The sequence below is a fragment of the Rhamphochromis longiceps genome, linkage group LG3 (assembly GCF_057381845.1).
Source record: "Rhamphochromis longiceps isolate RC_006_pf linkage group LG3, R_longiceps_female_GT1.1, whole genome shotgun sequence".
NCBI classification, from domain to species: Eukaryota; Metazoa; Chordata; class Actinopteri; order Cichliformes; family Cichlidae; genus Rhamphochromis; species Rhamphochromis longiceps.
This window is the reverse complement of record NC_140559.1, coordinates 68335537-68356427: the sequence shown is the minus strand read 5'-3', so window position 1 is coordinate 68356427 and position 20891 is coordinate 68335537. Positions and strand designations below refer to the sequence as shown.

The following is a 20891-nucleotide window of genomic DNA, read 5'->3' as shown; positions in this document are numbered from 1 at the left end:
AGACGTTTTTCATATAATCATTTCAAACTATTTACAGAACAATCAGGTGTCAAACAATAGTTTGTGTCACTCTAACACATATGAGAACAGCACAGGGATAAACCTGCAGGTCTGACAGCAGGTGTGTCACTCAGCGTTTACACTGCAATCTGCCTTTGTTGGCTTTAAGGCAGCAACTGTGACGATCACTAGTAGAACTGACACACAAAACAAAACAACAGCTACACACTAAATACACAAGACAACAAACTAACTTGAGACCAAACACGGTAAACGTCACAAATCTCTCACGTATCAAAACTCTCTCTCTCTTTCGCTCACTCGCTCTCTCTTGCCGGTCACTCCTAAAACTTCCCCCTTTTGCTAAACAACCAAATGTCATGTTTCCATATCATTTTTGATTGGTCGACATGGTACATTTTCCCACCTACAGGGCTTTGGAGCGTGATGTCACGGGAGATGGGCCATGCCCCCTTCCGCCATGACAGTAGGCCAGCCAAAGGATACCATTTCAGCTATGGATCGTACGTGTTGTGTTGTCGGTTGCAACGTTAGATCACACGATCGTGAAGGCAAGAAGCTGGATAACGGGCTCTCTTTTCATCGTTTTCCATCCTGGAGGCAACGTGAGGGATCCCATGTATCCGATATTACTAAACAAAGACGTCAGGCTTGGATTGCAGCGGTGAGACGAGCGGATATCGAGTTCTCTGCAATCCCCAGCTTTTTGTTGGTTTGCTCACGGCATTTTCTTTCCGGTGAGTTCTAAATTAATTCATATCACTCTTGAAAGGCTTTTAGTGTTATTTTCAACGTGTTGAGGTCATAGATAATGAGATAAAACACGCTAATGTGTGATGCTGCAGAACCACATCATGTCGACTGAGTAGCTTATGATTTGGCATTATTGCAGGCAAACCAGCATATGAAATGGATGTAACAAATCCAGACTGGGAACCAACACTGCACATGGGGCATGACGACATACCTGTATCAGACTCGGACCGGCACTCAAGGCGTACGCAACGGAAGCGAAAAAGAGCACCCATCGGAGGTAAACAACCCCCCCCCCTCTAAAAACATACTAAATTGCTATCACTGTACACTAATCCGCACATAACTTCCAGATGAATCACACACCTGTCATTGGAATATTGGTGTACATTTACCTTATGTCTAATTTTATCTTACAGGCTTTCGTTATGCAGCTGCAGAGTCTGAAGGTGTGCCCCGTGCAGAAGTGATTGATGAAGATCTGACAGAAGACCAACAGCAAAATCACAATGTCATGGAGGCAGTGGACAGCAGTTGTGTTGGACAAGTGGAGGTTGAGGTAGCAGCTGCAAATGTGGATATACTGAAGAAATGTAAACCTTTTAAAATGATGACAGATTACAAACTCTCAGCTGTGTCTGTAATCAAACCTCTGTAACTTTGCTTCACTTCAGCAGCATCAGCTCATGTTCACATGTTGATTCATGGTTTGCTTCAGTTTTTGATGGACTGCAGAATATTTTGAAGGTTATCTGCTATAAAAAGCCAGAACAGGAAAATCTGCTTCATGTGTTTCTGTTTGATCCTCAGTGACTTTGACACAAAGGCCTCTGCTGTGATGATCACACCTCTGATCAAGTCTCACAGTGTCAGCTTTGTTTTTATACATATGGATATGTGCTGATAAATGATCAGAGTTATAATATTTCCCACTGTCTGCTGTGTGCCGTGACCTTTGACCTGCTAAACACAGTCAGCTGTGGATTATTCATTGTTGTGTCTGATACTTAGAACTGTGAGGAAGAACACTACACAGTTAATCAGGGTCCCCTCTCTCTGAATCAGGAAAGGTGGGCAGGCCGCGTGTGGGCCGCGGGCCATACGTTGAGTCTCACTGTTTGAAATGTGAACATTGTTCTGCTGCAGTCAATGGACGAAACCAGAGAAGAAGAAAACAGACTTTACCATGAAGATCCTCAGTGTGGATCAGTATAATATCAGCCTGATGTCTGCAGTTTAGTGTCAGCACAACTTTCACATCATATTCATCTCAGCACAACTAAAACATGCTGACTGACCTCAGAGTTTCAAGTCCACATCCTGGACTCTCCAGGAAACCACACAGATGCTTCACTCCTGAATCCTGCAGCTTTTTGTTGCAGCTCAGGTTCAGCTGTCTCAGATGGGAGGGGTTGGACTTCAGTGCTGCTGCCAGATAATCACAGCTGATCTCTGACAAACCACAGTCCCACAATCTGTATAAAGAATGAAAGATGTAAGTTTATTAGACAAAGTGTGAGCTTGAAATCATTCAGTGTTTCATCATCTGTTCAGAGCTGAAGAAGGTTCAGAATGTAGAAGTTTAGAAAATGGAAACTCCAAACAGCTGACAGAGTTCATACGCCTTTGTCAGGGTCAAATTCAAGCAAGACCATGTGAAAATTAAAACACATCATCCTAGGTGAACTTAAACACCTTTGTTCCCCTTTTGTTAAGACATAGAAAAGTACACCACACAAAAATACTGCAAAAGGAAACAGTCGCCTTATATACATAGTGTATAAACTCAAAATGCACATTTCACTTCAAATTAAGATTAAGGCTTTGAACAGATCACATAGTTCAGTTCAACATATAAGACTTTAAGAATGCACAAGCATCTACTTAAAATCTATTTAATTTATCATCCATGATATTATTTTGTACAATTCCAATGTATTTTGTTCATCTCCCTTAAATAAACAGGCAGTCTTAAAGTATGAAATATTCATATACAAACACATATAAATGTGTGTACTGTCTCAGTGGCTGATAGTACCCCACAGGCCTCAGTGTGAGCTTGAAGACATTTATAATGTTTAAGTAGTTTAATGTGCAGGTGCTGACGATAAACACATTTTGAATGAAAGCCGGGGAACTTTGGTAGCACAGAAACAAGTGGCTATTCTTTGTGACTATATGGATCACTCACAATACCATTATTTCACACAAAGGCACCAAATTAATACTCAAAAAAGCTGCAGCAATACACACAAATATAAACAGTACTTGGTGACTGTTAAGTCTAATTGTTGAATGTTGCCATTGTGTTTCTTAAATTTGTACAGTCTTAGTTCAAGCAGTAGGATCAAAGCCATTCCTTTGATCCTGGCCACCTCTCCAACCACTCTGTGCTGGGGGAGGTTTTATTGTAGATACATCCTATCTGGAAGATCTGTTTCTTTTGATGTAAACTTCCTGGGTTTACGACCCTTTGGTCAGCAGGAGGTCTGACACACACACACACACACACACACACACACACACACACACACACACACACACACACACACACACACACTCTTACAGAAGTTCACACATATACATAAAATGCTTTGTCTTAGAACAAAGGGGGCGTGGCTTTGTTCTGACGTGTTTTGTGTGAACTGTCTCCCAATAAAAGGTAGCAGGAGGAGGTCAGATCTGTGGTCATTTTCGTGGTGGACACAGACGAGGCCTCCCTTGCGCAAATAATCGATCGATCGACTGTCTTGTTTTCTTCATGATGAATAAGTCTCTAGAATTAGCGGGGCTTGTGGAAACACAGACCCAACAGTGACAACTTTGCTTTTAGCCTTTAACCCTTCTTGACTACTTTTGATGTGGCCTCTATATTTTACCTTTAAAAACAGTTTATCTTGCCAATCTGTTATTTTCTCATTTTGACCAACTGTATCAGCACAATTTATCTAAATTCAGACAAAATTTAAAATACAAGTAGAAAGTGATATTTTGACTGTAAAAACCACACACATGTTTAACGAATCATCTTCATAACTTGAAATGCAAATAGAGATTGTACACTTTTAAAAATACGCACACGTTTTGCAAACAACAAAGTTATATGGTACTATTTACCAAAAAATGCAGCCAAGGCTCAGACGTTTTTCATATAATCATTTCAAACTATTTACAGAACAATCAGGTGTCAAACAATAGTTTGTGTCACTCTAACACATATGAGAACAGCACAGGGATAAACCTGCAGGTCTGACAGCAGGTGTGTCACTCAGCGTTTACACTGCAATCTGCCTTTGTTGGCTTTAAGGCAGCAACTGTGACGATCACTAGTAGAACTGACACACAAAACAAAACAACAGCTACACACTAAATACACAAGACAACAAACTAACTTGAGACCAAACACGGTAAACGTCACAAATCTCTCACGTATCAAAACTCTCTCTCTCTTTCGCTCACTCGCTCTCTCTTGCCGGTCACTCCTAAAACTTCCCCCTTTTGCTAAACAACCAAATGTCATGTTTCCATATCATTTTTGATTGGTCGACATGGTACATTTTCCCACCTATAGGGCTTTGGAGCGTGATGTCACGGGAGATGGGCCATGCCCCCTTCCGCCATGACAGTAGGCCAGCCAAAGGATACCATTTCAGCTATGGATCGTACGTGTTGTGTTGTCGGTTGCAACGTTAGATCACACGATCGTGAAGGCAAGAAGCTGGATAACGGGCTCTCTTTTCATCGTTTTCCATCCTGGAGGCAACGTGAGGGATCCCATGTATCCGATATTACTAAACAAAGACGTCAGGCTTGGATTGCAGCGGTGAGACGAGCGGATATCGAGTTCTCTGCAATCCCCAGCTTTTTGTTGGTTTGCTCACAGCATTTTCTTTCCGGTGAGTTCTAAATTAATTCATATCACTCTTGAAAGGCTTTTAGTGTTATTTTCAACGTGCTGAGGTCATAGATAATGAGATAAAACATGCTAATGTGTGATGCTGCAGAACCACATCATGTCGACTGAGTAGCTTATGATTTGGCATTATTGCAGGCAAACCAGCATATGAAATGGATGTAACAAATCCAGACTGGGCACCAACACTGCACATGGGGCATGACGACATACCTGTATCAGACTCGGACCGGCACTCAAGGCGTACGCAACGGAAGCGAAAAAGAGCACCCATCGGAGGTAAACAACCCCCCCCCCTCTAAAAACATACTAAATTGCTATCACTGTACACTAATCCGCACATAACTTCCAGATGAATCACACACCTGTCATTGGAATATTGGTGTACATTTACCTTATGTCTAATTTTATCTTACAGGCTTTCGTTATGCAGCTGCAGAGTCTGAAGGTGTGCCCCGTGCAGAAGTGATTGATGAAGATCTGACAGAAGACCAACAGCAAAATCACAATGTCATGGAGGCAGTGGACAGCAGTTGTGTTGGACAAGTGGAGGTTGAGGTAGCAGCTGCAAATGTGGATATACTGAAGAAATGTAAACCTTTTAAAATGATGACAGATTACAAACTCTCAGCTGTGTCTGTAATCAAACCTCTGTAACTTTGCTTCACTTCAGCAGCATCAGCTCATGTTCACATGTTGATTCATGGTTTGCTTCAGTTTTTGATGGACTGCAGAATATTTTGAAGGTTATCTGCTATAAAAAGCCAGAACAGGAAAATCTGCTTCATGTGTTTCTGTTTGATCCTCAGTGACTTTGACACAAAGGCCTCTGCTGTGATGATCACACCTCTGATCAAGTCTCACAGTGTCAGCTTTGTTTTTATACATATGGATATGTGCTGATAAATGATCAGAGTTATAATATTTCCCACTGTCTGCTGTGTGCCGTGACCTTTGACCTGCTAAAGACAGTCAGCTGTGGATTATTCATTGTTGTGTCTGATACTTAGAACTGTGAGGAAGAACACTACACAGTTAATCAGGGTCCCCTCTCTCTGAATCAGGAAAGGTGGGCAGGCCGCGTGTGGGCCGCGGGCCATACGTTGAGTCTCACTGTTTGAAATGTGAACATTGTTCTGCTGCAGTCAATGGACGAAACCAGAGAAGAAGAAAACAGACTTTACCATGAAGATCCTCAGTGTGGATCAGTATAATATCAGCCTGATGTCTGCAGTTTAGTGTCAGCACAACTTTCACATCATATTCATCTCAGCACAACTAAAACATGCTGACTGACCTCAGAGTTTCAAGTCCACATCCTGGACTCTCCAGGAAACCACACAGATGCTTCACTCCTGAATCCTGCAGCTTGTTGTTGGAGCTCAGGTCCAGCTGTCTCAGATGGGAGGGGTTGGACTTCAGTGCTGCTGCCAGATAATCACAGCTGATCTCTGACAAACCACAGCGATACAATCTGTATAAAGAATGAAAGATGTAAGTTTATTAGACAAAGTGTGAGCTTGAAATCATTCAGTGTTTCATCATCTGTTCAGAGCTGAAGAAGGTTCAGAATGTAGAAGTTTAGAAAATGGAAACTCCAAACAGCTGAAGCCAACAGGAAGCAGCTTCAAACAAACACAACAAGAGAAAAAACTCTGAATGTTTCACATTAAAGTCGTACATTTATCATAAAAACAGGACAAAGACTTGAAAAAGTCGTGTTTTTCCTTCCAGGAACCACAAGGCTTCACTTTTAAAGGTGAAGTGTGAAAGAAATGGACATATTTGAAGTCCAACACCTTTTTCCACTCACATTATTAAAGCAGACAAACTACAAGCTCATTTTCATTCCAACAAGTCATTTTCTGACCTGGACTAACAACACTGGTCTCTATGTGCAGCTGGCTGTGAGACCAGTGCTCAGGGAGCGTCTACAAAGTGCAACACTGAAAGAACATCACACACTAGCTTTGTCCCAAAACGTCGGCTGCATCCTTCGGAGGACCCGGTATTTGCGGTCTACGTGGGCCGGGTCCTTCAAAGACCGAAAAGGCTGGAAGTGCGAGGCTGTGAAATGGGACGGTCTAGCCTTCAGATTTGCGTCACCGCTGTGTTGGTGGAGTTTAATAAACTCAGCCGTCTCCTCCTTGCTATCTAAAATATAACAGGACACTGGCGTAAATTCTCGACCGTCTCACACTTCTGTTTAATCAGTTTCCTGTTTAACGTTTATTCAGCTGTGTGAAAATCCCGGAGGAACTTTGATCTCAGCCAAACCGATTTACTCCGGAACAAATAAAACACAGAAAAAAGGCAAACAATTACATTACATTACATTACATATTTGAAGTTTAAACAGCTACTTTCTCACCTGAAAATATGTTAAAAGTTTATTTTGTGACCCAGAAAGATTAATAAGAGTAATTTGAAAACTTAGTAGCAGCCGCCATTGTTGGCAGCTGAAATTTGGCTGGGCCGCGCTATGAATTCTGGGATATGGTGGGCCACCAAGGACACACCCGACGAATCCTTCAAATTCGGGGAAATGAAGGACGCATTTGTCGGGCACATTTGAAGGAGTCGACAAATACGGACAGCCTTCATCGCCTGGCTGTGATGTAATCGGCCTTCAAATGCAGCCTCTGGAGGATGCAGCCGACGTTTTGGGACACAGCTACTAATTTGCTTCCATCATCCAACCTGAAGAGGAAACAGAGACGCCTCCCCTTCAAAGTAAAAGCTGCTCCTTTTGGACACAGTATCAAAGAAAGTCTACAGTATAACATAGAAAAGACAGAACAAAGTTTTGGTTGTTTTTAAATTGTGCAGAAATGAAACTACACTAAGCTCAATTATGTGACAGACATTTCATCCCATGTCAGTTTGGCCTCATCCTGGGCCGGATTATCCAGCACACACTCTGACCACAGGTCCATGTTGAGCAGGATGAGCTGCTGGCTAATCTGGAGGCTGTAGCAGAAGCTCACAGTCACAGTGGGTTTCCACTCATGAAAAAGCTCTGGCTGCTTCATTTCTCATCTCATATCAGAGACTTTAATGCTTCACTGAAGCTGTACTGTGATGCTTCCATATTCCAGTGAGGCCTCCATAATGATTTCAGCTGTTCTGTACACACACTGTGTGCCCTGTATGGCTCAAAGTCTCTGCAGCCTGTTTTTATCTGCTATCATCAGATCTTCATCATCCTCATTCACATCCCTCACACACTCTACAGCCTCATCAGCACTGACTTCATCTTCACTGACTGATGGAGCACAACATGAACCTGTGGAGGCTGAAACACTGTCCTGTCAAACATCTCCCCGTCACCACTCCACTTCTGTCAGCCTTTAAATGAACCCTGCTCAAGTCTGTCACTTCTGTTTGGAGCCAAAAGAGGTTAAAGATTGTGTCACTACATTCTTGTCTAGAAAATATTAAAAGTGTATTTGGTGACACACAAAAAAGGGTAAAAGTATAGTTTGGGTCCACACATGTCCAAACCCTGGTGTGTAGGCCTACTTAGTATTGAGAAAAGCCCACTAAAAGAACGCCCACCAGACCAAAGCAATGGTGTTGACTTGATCAGCATTAACCCCGCCCCCTGACTTTGATGGGTGAAGCTGACAAATAAAATGTATTTATGAACAGCGATGCAGGGCCAGGAGTAGCAACGTGAATTAAATAAATACATCATTAAATAATTCATTAAATGTGTCAGTAAAATAATTAAAATAGAAAACAAACCAACAAAATATGTAATTAACTAATTTGAATTGTACATAAATACTTAATGAATTATTTTAAATGAAATTAACTGATAATTCATTGTGATTTTGTTTTGTGTTTTGATGAGCTAATAATCAGCTCTCTTTTTCTCATTGTTGTTCTAAGCCGCTTATCCAAAGGTAAGGCACTACCTGTTGAATTATTTCCAAAGTGTGCCAAATTGGACATTACAAATTAAAGTCTACTCACTGAAATTACTGGGGAATGTCTGCTTTGATTTTGATGAGAATCTCATGACAGTACTGAGGATTTAATGCAGTTGGACTGCTAAAAATGATTGAATGCGGTTGGACCGCTAAAGGATTTAATACGGTTGGACCGTGGAAAGCAGTTGGACTGCTGAATGATTTTAGTATATTAGGGAATTTGGTTATTGTTTGGGGTGGAGCCCGTATTGGTTATAAGGTTGGACCTGCTTCAGTCTTACACTTTTTTGGCTGTTTTACTGTTGTTCCAAAGTATTATAAATTATTCAAGAACGTCAGTTGGACTGATAGGAAGCGCAGTGCTCAGAGGTAACGCTTGCCAATGCCAAGGACGCTTAGGCATTGTCCTCGAAGAGGGATAGTCAGTTGGTCACTGTGGAGCTTGGGGCACTCCAGAATAACTAGGAGTTAGAGTCTCCTTACCGTTTGGAACGGTAGTCTGCGCTTTTTTGGCCAGCAGAAGTTGGACTTCGGGCGTGTAACTTTAACTTAAAACTTCGGGGTAAGCCTTGGCTGTGAAATGCCAAAAATAGAGCTTCAGGCAAAGTTTGGGTTGGTTGACGCTTTTAAATTGAGTTAGGGATTTTAGAGATGAGGCCAGAAACTGTTGGACAGATACTGGTTAATTGATCACAAAAAAGTTGGACTTTATCGGTTGGACCGTTAACTCAAATTTGTCGAAATTGTTTAGGCGCTAAAGCTGACAGATGTGACAGTGGTTGTAAATATAAGACGTCTTTGTAATATAAAATAAGAGATCTCTGTGTGAAAGGAGTCTGAGGCAGTGCTGGAGCTATTTTTAGACTGTGTGTGTGTGAGTGTGAAAATGCAAATTAGTCAGCAGTGAACTGTTTAAACCACAGTTGGTTTTACAAATATTGCTGCAAACATTGTTGAGTGTGTGTTTAAGACGCCATTTATGTTCATTAGAGGGCTATAAATAAAGTTTTGAGTTGCCGTAGTGGATGTATAGTAATTGACTGAGTTTTGATATATAAATATAGTGAGTGCACTGTATATATTTAAGACTAACATATTACTTTTAGGAGTAACCTCTCATCAGCAATAAATGCTGGTGTGTTTTATTTTTTCTATTCTATGTGTGTGCTGTGAGAATTAATAGAGGTTTCAATTGTTTTCTTTGACTTGCTCTTTCTGATTATGAAAGGCATGTCTGAAATACTCTTAGGAAAGCGTGTTGTGAGTATATTCCTCAACTCTTGTCACAGTTTAAGTGTGTGAATGCTGTGAGTAGCAGGTTTTGAGTGATTGGGTGTGATTTGTACAAAATAATAAATAATAATAACACTATGAAAGTTGATAGTAGAGTGAGTGCAGAAGTGGAAGTGTGAGAGAAAAGGCGGTGTGTGTGTGAGACGATCTGACAAACGCAAAGAATTTAGTATATTTAGAAGTGTGTGCGTGAAATAAGGGTGAATTGTTTTAGATCAAGACTTAGTAAAACAAGAGTTTTATTAGCCTGTAAAAAAAACAAAACAGGAGAGATAGAAACAGAAAATATGGTTCTGAGCAGCTGCAAGGTTGACAGGAAATGGTGTGTGTGACAGGAACTTTGCATGCCCATAAAAGGAACTGACTGTGACAAGTGAGCACACAGAGAGAGAAACATACGAGGTAAACTCCAGGCAGATGAAGCAAATGGAGGTTTTAAGAAAAGAAATGAAAAGGATATTAATTGTATGCTTTAGTGTGTCAATACAGGTGGACTTCTTTCAACCTAGAATCTTGAGTACAAAACCATTGATTAACAGAATTGGGAGGAAAACAGGCCAGATTTTGGCTTAAAATTTTACAGCTTGACCTCCCACTTGTCCCGATCCTGAGAAGAAGCTCATAGGACAGTTAATCTCCTGATGAAGACCGACAGAACATCGTGGACTTCAAGAATTAACAGCAGGCAAAAGACAGTGCAACTGAAACTACACTGACGATACCAGCAGCAGCATGGAAGAAAAGCACGTGATGGAAAATGCACGGTGAACTGCAGGCTGGTAAGAACAGTGTGACATAACTGTTTAAAGACACTGAATGGGATATTTTGCCAGGCTGGGATTTAATCTAAAAGGAAAATACTGAAAAGAGCAACGGAGAAGAAACAGAGAAGAAACAGACTGTGTTTGCTGGGGATCACAAGACAACAAAGGACACTAAGAGAAGGGCACAGGGGCCAGTGGGAAGGTGAAGCCCAGACGAGTTCGACTGCGAGAATAGAGGGTACAATTGGGTTGAAATTGAAGCCGGAACTCAGGATGGTTTAGGGATGTCCACGTCACAAACAAAGAGGTAAACAAAAAGAAGGTAAAATAAAGAGAGAAAATAACTGACAATTACATTAATGAATAGAAGACACACATACAGATATTACATAGATTTATTTTTAGGATAAAGGGGAGAGCTTATACGTAGAAATGACTTTTTATACATATTGCATTTTGTGCCTTTAAGGGAGTTGTGGCTCAATTCGTCTCTTGAGGGTCACGAGCCTTTGGCTAGCGCTATGATTAGCCAATCTACTGTGAGGATGATATGAGTTATTGAAGGATTGCACACGCTCACAGACATATAGAGTCCATAAACACACATGACAGTATTGATTCCAGGCAAAAGGCCTCAAATTAATTTAGCGTTTAACTGAACTTGAGCTGGCCCTGTAACAAGTGACAGAAAAGAGGAACTGAATAGGAGTTTCTTGCTTTAGAGAAGGACCAAAGGAAGGAAAGCATATATTTTGGTTAAGTCTGATAAACTAGAATGAGAAGGTATTGTTACATCAAAGGAGCAAGATGAAATAAAAAGGCTATACCAAAAACAGGTTATAACATAGGAAATGTGAGTTTTAAAATGAAGTTAGTGTTAACACACAGGAGTTGTTTCAAGGCAGCGTTTAGCTATGATAAAATGTATGCAGGAGTAATTGCTTATATGTTTAAACTTAATTGATTAAAGTGGTTGTTTTTTTGGATCTTTTAGTAGAATAGGCGCTTATAATGATTTTCTTGTGAAAGGAGATTCTAGGTCAGAGTGGAGGCCTTGCAGCAGCGAGAGTTCTGTGTACAGGATGTTGATGATTAGATAAGGCAAGCGACAGGAAACGCATGCAGGGACGTGAAAGCAGCGTTTTAAGAGTTTTAAAATGATGAGTAACGTTGAAGAATATATATAAATACAAGTCAATAAGTCAAGAAGATAATTAGGATCAGGCTTTTGATTAAAGAGTCCCAAAGATGATAAGTTAGGGAGGTGCAGGAAAAGGTGTTTTGTTTGCTTTACACAAGATCTCGGCGACCACAGGGGGGTGAGGATGCTGGAGGCCCGAGGCATGATGGACCACAAGAGAGGGACGCAGAAAAAACCTAATCTTACGCATGGAGTGTTCTCGAGGGGGAGCTGGTGTTTATTACTGGACCACTTAGAGGACATGAGGTTGTCTGATTTGCTGAGCCAGAGGACGGCTAGAGAGGGTCAGAGCGGGAGTGGTGACCCCGATGTCCATGATGCCATGGATGGACATGGAAGCAGCTGAGTGGGCCGAGGAGTGACCCAACACAATGTATTGTGACCTCTGGTGTTCCAGAGGTCGAGAGAGGGAGTATTGAGATTGGAGAGATATTTTGCTGCTATTGTTAAAGGCTCATGTTCTCACTTAGATCATCGATTTCTACTTACATTTCTTTCTGGGAAAAATGGGGATTACTTTGGAAACAGGAAGTATTTTCCCCAATAAGCAGCCCTGGATTAGTAAATCACTCCAACATGTTCTCAGGCAGAAGAAGCTGTCTTGTTATGAGGGAGAGAAGAAAAAGATTGAGGCACAGAAACTTGTTGAAAGAGAGATAAAGCAGCTAAAATCAGGTGTAAAAGTAAAGCAGAGGATGAGCTGAATAAAGGACACTCAAGGCTGGCTTGGAAAGGAATGAAGTCCATGGTGGGGATGCAGGACAAGGAGCAAAGATGAATGTGATGCTGAATCAGCAGAAGACTTGGACTCATTTGATTCCAGCTTTGATATCATTGATTTCAATGAAGAGCTTTGTGATTGTAGCAAAGGGCTGGTAGCTCTGAGAGTCCCACTGATGAGGTGTTTGTGTGGAAATCTCTTAGTGGGACCAAAGAGAGAAAAAGCCCTGGTCCTGATGCTGTGGGAGGGAAATGATTGAAGTGTGCTGTGAGGAACTGACTGGGAGATTTTCACACATTTTCCAGTCCTCCTTGGAACAACAGGAAGTTCCCAGCACATGGAAACAAAGGTTAAGTGTCCTATGGCACTCAGTGATGATGGTGCTGTGGCCCCACCACCTCCACCTCTTTGTAAAGGAACTAACTGTCATCTGAAGCTTCAAATGGAACTAAGACTTCCTCCACTAGGTGGCAGTGTCTGATGAGAAAGTGTTAGTGGAGCTGGCCTGGAGTCAAAAACAGGAAGATGCAGGATTTGGGCTGAAATGGGGAAAAGTGGTTAGCACTAGTGCCTTAAAGCAAGAAGGTTGTAGGTTGAAGCTTGTTGGCCTTTCTGTGGAGGTTGGATGTTCTCCCACAGTCCAATGAAATGCTGCTTAGGTTCATTGGTGCTTCTAAATTGGCTGTAGGTGTGGATGTGAGAGAGTGCTTCTCTGTCTCTCTGTTGGCCCTGTGATGGACTGCTCACCTGTGCAGGTGGACCACGCCTCTTGCCCTATGACAGCTAGGGCACAGGCTGCAGCCCTGTGAGCCTAAGCTGAATAAACAGTTAGCAAAAATGATCCATAGATGGCCTGAAATCCCCCAGTTAGCAGTTTGGTAGATAGCTATGACATGCTAATCCCATCCAGCAGCTGTATTCTACCTGTAAGCTGATCCCTGCTGAGCCAAAGCACTTTTTCATATACAAATTACAACCTTTAATAGAAACCTATTGGTCAGCATCTTATTAGCCTGCTGTTAGCTTCATTCCACAGAAAACTGAGAGAAACTAACAGAGTTGATAAAGAATAAAGAGAAATGTGCTGATTTAAAGCCTTTGAAGTGCTTCAGATGATCTCTGTCCACTTCTGTCCACTCATTCATTCATGTAAGCTTTCTAATGCAGCTTTGATCTTCACAGTCTGCTTCATGAAACTCATTCTAACCCTGAATGTCAGAGTGTTCCTCCTTCTCTTTCCCATCATTCATGCTGGCAGTGGAGGAGATTTGGATGTTGGACTGTGTTTTGGATGATGTGTGTATGTTTGTGTTGGACTGCTGTCTGTAAAGCAAACGCACATTTTGCTTTGGATTTCAGTGTCAGACAGACTTTAAGGTGGAATGAAGAGTTGGAGAGTTTCACAGTGAATTATCCAGTGGAGGATTTTTCTTCTTCTTTGAAGGTTTGAAATGTGAACATTGTTCTGCTGCAGTCAATGGACTAAACCAGAGAAGAAGAAAACAGACTTTACCATGAAGATCCTCAGTGTGGATCAGTATAATATCAGCCTGATGTCTGCAGTTTAGTGTCAGCACAACTTTCACATCACATTCATCTCAGCACAACTAAAACATGCTGACTGACCTCAGAGTTTCAAGTCCACATCCTGGACTCTCCAGGAAACCACACAGATGCTTCACTCCTGAATCCTGCAGCTTGTAGTTGTCACACAGGTCCAGCTCTCTCAGATGGGAGGGGTTGGACTTCAGTGCTGCTGCCAGATAATCACAGCTGATCTCTGACAAACCACAGCCCCTCAATCTGTATAAAGAATGAAAGATGTAAGTTTATTAGACAAAGTGTGAGCTTGAAATCATTCAGTGTTTCATCATCTGTTCAGAGCTGAAGAAGGTTCAGAATGTAGAAGTTTAGAAAATGGAAACTCCAAACAGCTGAAGCCAACAGGAAGCAGCTTCAAACAAACACAACAAGAGAAAAAACTCTGAATGTTTCACATTAAAGTCGTACATTTATCATAAAAACAGGACAAAGACTTGAAAAAGTCGTGTTTTTCCTTCCAGGAACCACAAGGCTTCACTTTTAAAGGTGAAGTGTGAAAGAAATGGACATATTTGAAGTCCAACACCTTTTTCCAGTCACATTATTAAAGCAGACAAACTACAAGCTCATTTTCATTCCAACAAGTCATCTTCTGACCTGGACTAACAACACTGGTCTCTATGTGCAGCTGGCTGTGAGACCAGTGCTCAGGGAGCGTCTACAAAGTGCAACACTGAAAGAACATCGCACACTAGCTGTGTCCCAAAACGTCGGCTGCATCCTTCGGAGGACCCGGTATTCGCGGTCTACGTGGGCCGGGTCCTTCAAAGATCGAAAAGGCTGGAAGTGCGAGGCTGTGAAATGGGACGGTCTAGCCTTCAGATTTGCGTCACCGCTGTGTTGGTGGAGTTTAATAAACTCGGCCGTCTGCTCCTTGCTATCTAAAATATAACAGGACACTGGCGTAAATTCTCGACCGTCTCACACTTCTGTTTAATCAGTTTCCTGTTTAACGTTTATTCAGCTGTGTGAAAATCCCGGAGGAACTTTGATCTCAGCCAAACCAATTTACTCCGGAACAAATAAAACACAGAAAAAAGGCAAACAATTACATTTTTAAGTTATCCGGGTGACTTATATATCATGTTTAACCTGAGTAGCGAAAGAGCAGGGGTCTGAAAACGATGAAGCCGGGCGTCCGCTGCTCTCGCCGGCTGGAGTGACCATTGAACCCCCCGGCTTGCTAGCGAGTGGGTGGGGAACAGACGTCTCCGAAAACGTCGGCACACTTTTGCAAATATGCGATGTCTTGATAAACCGAGCAGATATTTGAAGTTTACACAGCTACTTTCTCGCCTGAAAATATGTTAAAAGTTTATTTTGTGACCCAGAAAGATTAATAAGAGTAATTTGAAAACTTAGTAGCAGCCGCCATTGTTGGCAGCTGAAATTTGGCTGGGCCGCGCTATGAATTCTGGGATATGGTGGGCCACGAAGGACACACCCGACGAATCCTTCAAATTCGGGGAAATGAAGGACGCATTTGTGCATTTGCATGCGCAAAAGAAGACTTCACACACAACGCGCTCTGTTTAGACCCAGAGCAAAGAATATTGTTTGACAGATGACCCTTAATATGAAGACTTCGGACTTTACGTTTCCCAATTTTTGCTTTAAGTTATTTTGTTATTTACATAATAATGTAAATAACCTAATAATGATCCTTATTGCTGTTTTAGAGGAGCGGTGCTTCAAAGGATAGCTGCAGATTTCTGTCAGAATCTGCAGATTATACAGTACAAATAAAATGTTCACGTTTCTCCAACGTTGTCTTCCCAACAGTTTCACTGACATCTACACGGGATGGCCAGGAAGCGTTCGCGATGTCTTATCGGGCGCTGATAATTGGCGTCTGTCTTGTGTTGGTGACGTAAAAGACAGATTTAATGCGACATGACCGTTCAAACAGCAGTCGCTTTCTAAAACATCGGATATGTATCGGATTCAGTACCACATACGAAAGTGACCCAGGTCGGATTTGAAAATATCGGATTCGCGACGTTCACACTGTCATAGCATGATCGGATATGGGTCGCATAGGGTCAAAAAAATCGGATTTGATGCGCTTTCGCCTGCAGTGTGAACGTAGCCTTACTCTCAAATCCTCCCTAATAACAAGAACATAATTACACTTTAGCCACAAGAGGGCAGCAGCATTAATACAAGTCACATGTATATAAAGGTACAGTGATTATATTACAGTGATTTTGACAAAAACAAAACAGAGGTTCATGGCAGTGTGTTTTCCATAACATACCAACCAAATTAAATAATAAAAACTTTATAACTTACAGAGCTTTTTTAGAGGCTTTGACCACTGGCAGCAGCCTCAGAAGAGCCTCCTCTGAAGCAAAGTATTTCTTCAGGTCAAACACATCCAGATCTTTTTCTGATGACAGTAAGATGAAGACCAGAGCTGACCACTGAGCAGGAGACAGTTTATCTGTGGAGAGACGTCCTGAACTCAGGGACTGTTGGATCTCCTCCACTAGAGAACGATCATTCAGTTCATTCAGACAGTGAAACAGATTGATGCTTTTCTCTGCAGACAGATTCTCACTGAGCTTCTTCTTGATGTACTGAACTGCTTCTTGATTGGTCTTTGAGCTACTTCCTGTTTGTGTCATCAGGCCTTGCAAACGAGTTTGATTAGTCTTCAGACCCAAGAGAAAACGAAGGAACAAGTCCAGGTGTCCATTGGGGCTCTGTAAGGCCTTGTCCACAGCACACTGGTAGAAGTATTTCTTTGAAGATTTTCTTGTTTGAAACACCTTCCAAGTTGTTTCTTGCTCTTCCAGCAGATTGAGTCCAGAGTTGATGAAGGTCAGGTGGACATGAAGAGCAGCCAGAAACTCCTGAACACTGAGATGAACAAAGCAGAACACCTTGTTCTGGTACAGTTGTTTCTCCTCTTTAAAGATCTGTGTGAACACTCCTGAGTACACTGAGGCTGCTCTGATATCGATGCCACACTCTGTCAGGTCTGGTTCATAGAAGATCAGGTTTCCTTTCTGCAGCTGATCAAAAGCCAGTTTTCCCAGTGACTCAATCATCTTCCTGCTCTCTGGACTCCAGTGTGGATCTGTCTCAGATCCTCCATCATATTTGATCCTCTTGACTTTGGCCTGAACCACCAGGAAGTGGATGTACATCTCAGTCAGGGTGTTGGGCAGCTCTCCTCCCTCTCTGGTTTCCAGCACATCCTCCAGAACTGTAGCAGTGATCCAGCAGAAGACTGGGATGTGACACATGATGTGGAGGCTTCGAGCTTTCTTGATGTGGGAGATGGTCCTGCTGGCCTGCTCCTCATCTCTGAATCTCTTCCTGAAGTACTCCTCCTTCTGTGGGTCAGTGAACCCTCTGACCTCTGTCACCATGTCGACACACTGAGGAGGGATCTGATTGGCTGCTGCAGGTCGTGTTGTTATCCAAAGGCGAGCAGAAGGGAGCAGGTTCCCTCTGATGAGGTTTGTCAGCAGCTCATCCAATGAGGTGGACTTTCTTGTTTCAGTCAGGATTTTAGTTTTCTTGAAGTCCAAATTAAGTCGACACTCATCCAGACCATCAAGTATGAACACAACCTGGAAGTCTTCAAGCCTGCAGATTCCTGATTCGTTAGTTTGATTAAAGAAGTGATGAACAAGTTCCACCAAGCTGAACTTTTCCTCTTTCAGCACATTCAGCTCTCTGAAAGTGAATGGAAATATGAACTGGATGTCCTGGTTGGCTTTGTCTTCAGCCCAGTCCAGGCTGTATTTCTGTGTTAAGACTGTTTTCCCAATGCCAGCCACTCCCTTTGTCAGCACTGTTCTGATTGGTTCGTCTCTTCCTGGTGAGGCTTTAAAGATGTCTTCTTGTCTGATTGTTGTTTCTGGTCTGTCTGGTTTCCTGGATGCTGTTTCAATCTGTCTGACCTCATGTTCCTCATTGACCTCTGCAGTCCCTCCCTCTGTGATGTAGAGCTCTGTGTAGATCTGATTCAGGAGGGTTGGGCTTCCTGCTTTAGCGATGCCCTCAAACACACACTGGAACTTCTTCTTCAGTTGGGCTTTAAGTTCTCGTTTACAGAGTGGAGCAAATATTTCTGAAGGTAAGAAATTCAGAAAAAAATATTATATAATAAATATCATAGCCTTTCAGTACCCTGAAAGGATGAATGTCTATTGGTCCATTTCTTGAGCTATTAGGAAAGATCAATATTCAGTCTTTAGAGAAATTCTCTTACTGCTCTGCAGATGGTCAGCCATCTCATGCTGCTTAAGTCTCCTCAAGAAGTGGAGTGTGATCTTCAGAAATGCTTCTCTGCAGCTCTTTCTTTCATCTTCATCCTCTCCTTCAAACATCTCCTCATCCTCCATCTGGCTCTTTAAAGTTTCTGGGTGATCTGGACTCAGAAGCTTCTGGATCTTCTTCAGCTCATTCTTCACAAACATGGTGATGTTGTCCTCCAGCCGCTGGAAAAGAAAACTATATGAATTACCCAGTGGTAAATGGACTGGTTCTTATATAGCTCTCTTTGATACTCTGTGCACACAAAGCTTTTTATACAACATGCCTCATTCAACCAAGCACATTGTTCTATGCTTAAATACTTTCTTTCACACTCTGATGGATGCATCAGAGGGCAGCTTGGGTTTAGTACGTTACCCAGTACATTTGCCAGCCAGGGTTTGATTCACAAACCTAACTAGTAGCTGACCTGCTCCCCTCCTGTGCTACAGTCACCCCAATCTGACTGAAATCATGGAGCCCAAACTCTGACTTATGTTGGACACACTGACAATCCTCTGGTCCACAAAGTGCAGCATAGAGGTGACTGAAAAGAACAAATGTAAACGTAGTACTACAAACCATAACCACAGAGTCCAGGTGTGTTTGATGTTGCTGTGCAGACTGACCAGTGGAAACCTCTGCTCTCTGCTGGTCCACTCTGTGGAGGAGTAATGTATAATTAGCTCATGTTATGTCTGTCCACACACAGACATAAGCTAAAGGTCCATGAAGTGATGTTTGGATGGGTTCAGTCAATCAGATGACTGTCATGGTGGAGCTTTGCTAGTCCTGCTGATCCCACTGAGAATTAACAACTCAGTTTCCAGATGTCTGTAGTTTTCTGCTCAGTTTCTTTAGTCCCAACAGCTCTTACCATCTCCTGCATAAAGCTTTCCCTCCATGCTCAGATGCCCTGGAACAAGGTGCTCTCTTTATATCAGTGACTGGTTTAAAGGGACAACTTGCAGTGCTCGCCAAACTTTGTGTCAGCAAAAGTAGTTCTAATGTTTCTTACATTTATTACATTTTTACATTTTTACACACACAAATCAATGAACGCAAAAACATAAACCTTTCAGATATTTTGTTTCACAATGTTACAAAACTCAGTTCAAAACTACACAGTCTGATTTACAAGTACAAAATATTTATGACCACAGTTTGAGCCGATGTATGTCCCGAGTCTGTGGACTCAGTAGTTTTGTTTTGATTGTTATTGTCTTTTGTTACAATTTCATTCTGATTAAGATTTTCTAGTTCTGAGGTTTTGGTTTCTGTGTTCCCTCTGTACTGTGTTAATATTGTGTCTCTGTGTTCACTTCCTGTTTTATTTTGACAGTGCCATGTCCTACGTTAGTGTGTCTACTTTTGCTTCCCCTTGTCTGGTTATGTCCAATGAATCCTGCTGTGTCTCCCTTTTCTCATTCCCTGATGGCTCTTTTGTGTATATGAGCCCTTTGTTTTCTCCTGCTTGTTGCTGGTTCGTCTGTGTTGTCTCCCCGTGTCTCCGTTTAAGGTTTCAGGTTAGTTTTGTAGTTTTTTCAGTAGAGGTTATCTTAGCTTCTGCACAGGCCATCTCCACTGCACTTCACCGTTTCAATAAAGCTCACTCACTTCACAGCAGTGTCGGCATCTTGGGTCCTTTATTAAATTCAACATGGCTCGCCCCGCTAGCCGTGACATAAGATGTGAAAACAATATCCAAAAAACATGAGGGACAAACAGGGAATAGTTTTAAGGTGCAGGGCCAACAAACTGAGTCTAGCCATGAACTCAGAGTTGATTGAATTAGCATTTTGAATTGGCTGATCTGAGCAATCAAGTCTATGTTCACTTTGAGTTAAGATTATACGTGATTGATGGAAAAGAAAAAAGCCGTCATCAGCAACTGATTCTGATTTAGCAGGTTTTCAAATCTAAACGGTACCCATCCCTAGCTGGCTGTAGTTAAACCTTTACTTAAAAAGCATCCCTAGACCCAGCTGTCTTAGCTAATTATAGGCCGATCTCCAACCTGACAATCCTTGAAAGAGTAGTTGGGGGGCGACAATCAGAGGGGCAGTGTGATGATCTTAGGTTACGAACTACCGCAGTCAAGTCATTAAGGGAGACGGGATCAAACTGCTCTAAGACAGCTGAGCACACAGGAGAAAGACTCGGATCTGAGGCAGCAGTCGGCGAGACAAGAGCCCTAATAGATAGAAGCTTGTTGTTAAAAAATGCTAAAAAGAGTGACGCTGAAAAACTAGTTCATGCATTTATTACTTCCAGGCTGGATGACTGTAATTCATTATTATCAGGAAGTCCTAAAAACTCCCTGAAAAGCCTTCAGTTAGTCCAAAATGCTGCAGCAAGAGTCCTGACAGGGACTAGAAAGAGAGAGCAGATTTCTCCTGTTTTGGCTTCCCTTCATTGG

The 20891-nt window shown here is 42.1% G+C and overlaps 1 protein-coding gene across 1 annotated transcript; it reads right to left on the bottom strand.

Annotated features, from left to right (window-relative positions):
- Positions 1-14208: 14208 nt before the first annotated feature.
- On the bottom strand, positions 14209-18636 carry LOC146676529 (protein NLRC3-like). The gene is made up of 3 exons (XM_085402129.1): positions 18429-18636; positions 16496-18287; positions 14209-14404 (listed from the first exon to the last, which is right to left on the bottom strand). The coding sequence occupies exons 1-3, from the start codon at positions 18634-18636 to the stop codon at positions 14209-14211; spliced, it is 2196 nt and encodes a 731-aa protein (XP_085258255.1).
- Positions 18637-20891: the final 2255 nt, after the last annotated feature.

Excerpts from the sequence above, each read along its gene's own strand:
- LOC146676529 (XM_085402129.1), bottom strand. The coding sequence starts at position 18,636 with ATGTTTGTGAAGAATGAGCTGAAGAAGATCCAGAAGCTTCTGAGTCCA. Across the intron at positions 18,288-18,428 it reads GGCTGACCATCTGCAGAGCA|AAATATTTGCTCCACTCTGT; the intron begins GTAAGAGAATTT and ends TCTTACCTTCAG. Across the intron at positions 14,405-16,495 it reads AAAGCCTCTAAAAAAGCTCT|ATTGAGGGGCTGTGGTTTGT; the intron begins GTAAGTTATAAA and ends TTCTTTATACAG.